Source organism: Juglans regia, chromosome 15 (assembly GCF_001411555.2).
Source record: "Juglans regia cultivar Chandler chromosome 15, Walnut 2.0, whole genome shotgun sequence".
Classification (NCBI taxonomy): domain Eukaryota; kingdom Viridiplantae; phylum Streptophyta; class Magnoliopsida; order Fagales; family Juglandaceae; genus Juglans; species Juglans regia.
In genome coordinates, this window is record NC_049915.1 from 11,988,298 (window position 1) to 11,995,174 (window position 6,877).

Consider the following 6,877-nt stretch of genomic DNA (forward strand, 5'->3'; position numbering starts at 1 on the left):
AAAGTATAAGTTATAAATAAATGAAATAAGAAACAACAAAAGTATAATACCAAGTAGTGTGTCCAAAAAAACACAAAAAATCTAGCAGTTTTGAAGAGGAAACTTTTACTTGGGTTTGAGGAGCCTCATGTTGTGTGCCGCTCACAATGCATTCATCTGGAGTGTGACTGCTCTGCTATGCATTAGAATGAAGATAATGTATTAGCTCTACACGTCTATGATATGTTGAACCGTAAATTTAGAATACAACATTAATAAATAGGAACCTCAGTTTTGTTGTGGTGCAATCGCCTTTTCGTACTAGATTTCTTAAGACTCTTCTCAATGGGTGCACTTTTCTCTTAGACGATGGTCTTCCCTTACTCTGAACTACTAACGGACTAAGAACTCTACCTGTCGTGCCCTCCATGGAAGTAGCTAGATCAACTGTGTTGCTAGTATCATGATCAGGGTTACTCGGGTACTGTGTCTTCAACTGTTCTATCTGACTAATCAATTTAACACAGCTGCTCTCGGCCTTTGAAGCATTGGAACACAGTTCATAGAAGCAATTTTGGATCCTGTCGTACCTTCGCACATCATCGATGCTACTAGTGTCATAACTACTTTTCACGAATGTATATTTTCGCTTAACATCCTTCCTCCACCGATCCAAAATGTATTTTGATGGTATTGTATGTTGGCCTATCTGAGTTAAGATACGGAGAACGTGCGTGCATAATATACCCCTAAACTCAAATAACTTACAACTACATTTCACATCAAGGGGATCTTGATCAACATTAACAGTAAATGTTACACGTTTTAAGAAGTCATCACCAACTTGAACCTCATCCACAACTATGAACGTATATCTACCACCCACACATCCTAATGGAGTGGTAGTCAAATATAGAAATTCTCGCAATTCTTCTTATACTTCTTTGAATTTAGCAAGAGTATATGCTTTTTGAAATTGCTTCTCAAGAGGATAGCGATTGATGCAAGGAATGTCTGTGTTAAATGAATTGAAGTTAGCAATTGCTTCATTCTCTACCTTCCTTCTAAGGGCTGAATCATACTGGTCAACAAATTGTTTCAGAGTTGTTCTAGAGTGAACGTAGTCGTCAAAAAATGCTTTCATTCCTTCACTCAGCTGTGTAGTTGACATTCCTGCCCAGAATGTGTCTCTAACATAAGTTGGCACCCAAAAATGCCGATCACTATACAATGATACCAACCATGCATTCTCATGCAAATCATAGGTATTGAGCATATTGCACCAATGTTCCTCAAATTCATGCTCACTAAAAGAGTCATAAACAGACCTATGTAAAGTACTCTTGATTTCCCCATATCGACAATGTGATCCAAACTTCTCAGGAAGCTTTTTCATTATATGCCACAAGCAGAAACGATGCCTAGAAGTTGGAAACACCCTCGAAATTGCAATTTTCATGGCCTTGTCTTGGTCTGTGATGATTGCATTTGGCAGTTGGTCATTCATACACTGCAACCATGACTCAAACAACCATTGGAATGTATTTGCGTCTTCATTGGATATCAATCCGCACCCGAGTAAGATTGATTGTCCATGGTGGTTCACACCCACAAACGGTGCAAAAGGCATTTCATACGCATTAGTCAAATATGTTGTATCAAATGTAATCACATCCCCGAATGATTCATACGCAGCTCTACTCCGAGTGTCTGCCCAAAAGACATTATTTAACTGCATCTCATTGTCAATGTCAACCTTATAATAAAATTCTGGATTTTTTTTTAGCATATATTCGAAATAGTTACATAGAGCTACACCACCTCCAACCCCAAGGCGAAGTTGTCGTGCTTTGTCAATGTAGTTTCGACACTCCTTCTCCCCAAATGGTACATTCTCGTAACCTCCCGCCTCAACAACCACAGACTTGAAATTTTTGGACAACCTTATTCCTGCCTCGTCATTTATTTCAAGCCTTTTAGCCACACGAGCATCAACCTTTTTAAAGCATCTCATATGTCTTGCCTTTCCTGGACTACAAGCGTGTGTGTGATCTAATATCACTTTAGATACGGTATATCCACCTTCATCATTGAATATCGCATTAATTCTAGTCATACACCCCATCTTCTATGTTTGTCTTGGTTTCATAACATTGGCAGCCCTACTCCTTGATGTGCCTCCTCGCGCGCATGTCAAGCAAAACCATCTCACCGTCCCATATCATCCTGTCTAGAATTCCTTTTGGATACCCCAAACCCCTTCTTCTTACCATACTTCTTATAGTAAGCATGCACTTCTTCTACAGATGAAAATTTCATTCCAACTGTAGGTTCTTCAATAGTTTCACTACCTCCAATCTCCTTGTCATTTTCTACCTCATCACACTCATTATTTGAATATTCTATGTCGGCATCCATTGCAACGTTCAAATTGTCTACAAAGATACAACATGTTTGAGAATGAGGGAGATGCATTGTATATGAAAGAACAAGGAATGAAAAGAAAAAAAAGAAAAAAAAACAAATAAAACTTTTAACATCAAACAATATTTTGCCTTTTTTTTTTTTTTTTCTCTATTCCTAAAAGATACTGCACGCATTGATATGCCACCATGTTGAATGTACTTCCATTTCTCCAGTAAATAGGCAAAATGCAACCATTTAGCAGCATAACATAGATACTACCTACCCTTAAATTTTGTTGCAAATTTACACATACAAAATTACTAAGCTTCAAAGCTTCAAGAACAAAACTCAATTTCATCAGCTTCTTGGAAACAAACCATAGAAACAGAACATCAAACTTTTTCGTGAAAGGAGCCTGTAGAGTGGGTAGGTGTTCCTTACATGAATTATATAATTTCAATCGCAGAGAGTAAGTCGAGCTTAAAAATCCCAACAACTTTATCTTACCATTCTGTAACATATTTCATTATTAATTTACTATGAAAAACACAAATATGTTGGTCGGTTCACATACGTGACAGTGTGAAGTCTTTTATTCAAAGAAATTAGATTCAGAAAAAATTCAAATAAAAAAATCTAGATGAAATGTAGAAATGGAGAAATTTACCGTGAATGAGACGAAATAAAGAGCAAATAACTCCGAAAATGGGTTTCTCGTGCCGGTTGGAGATGGGTCTCTTGTGTGTCGGGGTTTGGGTGCAGTCGGCACTAGTTTGGGGAAAATGAAATGGGTGGAAAGTGCAGAGGATTGGGATAAAAAATAAAAAAAGAAAATGCAAGTATAGAGGTGAAAAGTAAAAGTGATAGTGAAAGTCAAACGCGGGAATCAAGTTCCAAATAAAAAAAAGGGAAGGAATGCCATAGTGGAATGGACATGTCAAGCGGGACTCAAAAGCGGTGTCAAATAACGATGGTTGTAGCATTTTTTGTGAAATAATTATAGCGGTACGAAATTAGAACCACCAATAGTGTGGATTGGTGACCGGTTGCTAATCCCTCGCCATAACATTGGAGAGCTAATATATCTCATCACTCATCGGTTTTCTAATTTTATTTGTTAAAAAAACATATACATATCACACTCTTTTTAATGGATGAAATAGAGAAATAATTTTCTAATAAAATAAAAAGAGAGAGAAATAATTATGAGCTCATTTTTTTAACACCATGGTTCTATAAAATAAGGTCTTAAATCTTATAAATTTTTTTTTATAACCACGGTGATAGAAAGCTTATGCGTTAATAAGTTAAAAAAGATCTACCTTTCGTTGAAAAGGGAAATTATTGGTGCATAGAAAAAAATATGGAAGGAAAAAAAAAAAATCTGCAAAAAACATTATTGTTCGTGTAAACATTGAATTAATTATTGTAGATTTAAGATTTAAGAGATTATTGTAGATTTAAGAAAAAGAAAAATACTAGTTTTTGAAGCAAAAAAAAAAAAATTTGTGAGGATGGCAACAGCACAAGGGAATAGACTACTTTCTAAGGACAAAGAGAAGGTGGGGAAGAGAATCTTTCCTTGACAAGGTGGAAGATTAGGTAACGAGGTCTGCAAAGTGTAGCTCGTCCAAGTAGGGTGAGCAACGCTATGTAGAAAGTTTGGTTGACACATCTCAACACAGGGTGGAACAAATGACTTTCACCCAAAATCGGTCAAGCGAGAAAAGGTGCGAACCATATGAAGGCGAGAACGACAACTGAAGAGGTTGGTAGCTCGAGCAAAGGGCGAGCAACATATTGTGTTGTACACAAATGCCCATACTCTATCTGAAAGGTCATATTTAGAGTGAGTCTATAGAAAAAATATTATGAATCTAATCATATCGTCTGAACTCAATGATGTGGTCCAGCGCCACATGGGAGACCCTTATTTGGGATAGAACTATGGATTGGAGTAAAGGCAAGCTGCAAGAGTGTACGCGCCTTTTCTTATCAGTCTATCTCTGCCATCCTGCATATGGACGGCTAAGATAAAATTACTCATATTCAAGCATGCCAAGAGTCAGAATGACGTCAAAAGAGCACTTGACGGCCACACCCTATAAAAGGGATTATACAATGGAAAAAATTGCACTCTTAAGATTGTAAGTGTTTGAGCTTTTTTAGAGTTAGAGTCTTCAAAGAAAGCAAGTGGCTTCAAAGGGAGCGACGAGAGGAGCATCGTCAATGCCACCTTAGTATTTTAAATATTGTTGAGACAGGTTAGTTTCTAACACAATAGGGAATGTGAGGTAAATGTTGTGGATATGTTGTAAGATTTGCCTTTGCATATTTTATAACTTTCATTTTTCTTTCATGAAAATAATATGCATCTTCTTCATTATATTTATAGATTATCTTTACATTGTGCTTTTGAGATGCCAAGTTTGAATGGATAGGATTGATGGTGTTGTGGGTTTTTGGGTGCTTGAGTCTTAACGTGTCTCAATTAGCATGGGCAGGTAGAAGAGTCCTCGTGCTATTCTTACGACAATTTTCCATGGATTTCGTACTGATAGAGAGAATCCCTATGATGATCGAGATAGAATGCTTTTGTGTTAGCCTCATTTTATAGACGGGTAGAGAGATTCCCCAGGCGCATCATGTGTGGTGTTTTAGAGTCGATTGACTGGGTAGAGATATTCCCCAAGTTGTTCATGTGTATTTCAATATGTGTGAGGGGGTTAAGTAATTTCGTGTTAGATGACTTGAAACCGACAAATCAGCTTGCACGTTGGCTACGTAGAGTGAGTCCCAGAGTTGAACGATGGAGTGAATTCCCTACATAGTATTTTATGTGATGAAGTTCTATATGATGAGTTTTATGTTTTTGAGAGAGGGTGGTTTCCCATCAAGGAGATAAATATGTATACTTGAGATTTGTACAGAGAGTGATTCCTCACTACGAATAAATATATGTGTTCACGAATCTTTTACATGAAATAGTGCATTGAATCTTCAATTGCATTGTCTCTCATTAGTAGTCTTGTCATAACTATTTAACCAACCTATGGTTTCATTTATCTGAACCATAAACTTTGATGCAGATGTAGTCTCATAAGAGGTTCCCGACAAAAAATGATTGACTCCGCCTGAGTGATAGTATCAGAGGCCTATCTCCATCAATAGTTGCTGGTATTCTTAGAGATGTATTATGTGAGGACCGCATCAGCGAAAGAGGGCAAACTACCTTCTAGGAGCAAAGGGAAGGCGAAGAAGAGAGCATTTCCTTGCTGAGTGGAAGGCAAATATGATCTTCCATCGGTTTGGTGGAAAACGAGGTAGCGGTGCTCTGCGGAGTGTAGCTAGTCCACAAGAAGGACGAGCAACGCCATCTGAGAAGCCTGGAAAGCACACTACAACACAGAGTGTAACAAAGATTTTCACCTCGTGCCTAGGGTGCAAGTACCCAGATGAGGAACGAGGAGCTAGAGAGGCTTGTAGTTTTGGAAAATGCGCCAATGGTATAGAGGCGAGGAACGAGCCCAAGGCAAGCAATGATGAAGGACAAGACCTGTGTGAAGGTACGAGCTTTCCGAGATAACACAAAAATGCTTAAAAGGCAACCTTTTTGTACACAGAAGCTCACACTCCATTTGAAAGGTCACATCTAGAGTAAGTCTGCATGAAAAAGGCTACAATATTGCAGACCATACCGTTTGAACCCAGAGATATGGTCCAAAACCACGTGGGAGACCCCCATTCAAGGAGAGACAATGGATTAAACCCTAGGTAGGCTGTAAGGATGTGTGTGCCTTGACCTAACAGCCTGTCTCTGTCATCTTGCAATACGACGATCGAGACCAAAATGCTCCGGTTCAAGCATGCCTAAAGTCAGAATGACATCAAAAGGGCACCTAACGGTTCCATTCTATAAATGGCTTAAGATAAAAGCAAAAATCTCACTTTTGAGATATTTAAGGCCTGGTTTGGTTTCACAAACATTTCAAACAATCTCATATCATCTCAACATCCAAATACCATTCAAACACAAATATTTTTCAATTTCAAATTTTTAACTTTTTAATCTAATCATTACAATTTTCCCAAACACCCAAACAAAACACAAAAAATAATTCAACCTTTTCAAATTTCAAAATAAAAATTATATTAAAAAATTATATTCTAACTCTCTTTTAACTTTATAGTTCTTTTATTCAGCTTTTCTCTCATTTCTCAAAATCCCATAAAACATCTTAACACAAATTATCTCTCTACTATTCAGAAATTATCTCACTACTATTCATAGATTTCTCATTCCATTCCATCCCATCTCATCTCATCTCATCTGTGTAACCAAACGAGGCTTAAGTATTCAAGTCTTTTTGGAGCCGAAGTCTTCAGGAGAGCGACAAAAAATGAATAGCAATGTAGCATCGCTGTAGTCAGTGTACTACTATGATGTAGGTAACCTTTTAAGATAGTATTGAGAAACGTGGGATAAATATTT

At 37.4% G+C, this 6,877-nt stretch overlaps 1 protein-coding gene across 1 annotated transcript; it reads right to left on the minus strand.

Annotated features, from left to right (window-relative positions):
- Nucleotides 1-913: 913 nt before the first annotated feature.
- LOC109012226 (protein FAR1-RELATED SEQUENCE 5-like) lies at nucleotides 914-2,104 on the minus strand. Its single transcript, XM_035685790.1, has one exon. The coding sequence runs from the start codon at nucleotides 2,102-2,104 to the stop codon at nucleotides 914-916; it is 1,191 nt and encodes a 396-aa protein (XP_035541683.1).
- Between the last annotated feature and the right edge of the window lie 4,773 nt (nucleotides 2,105-6,877).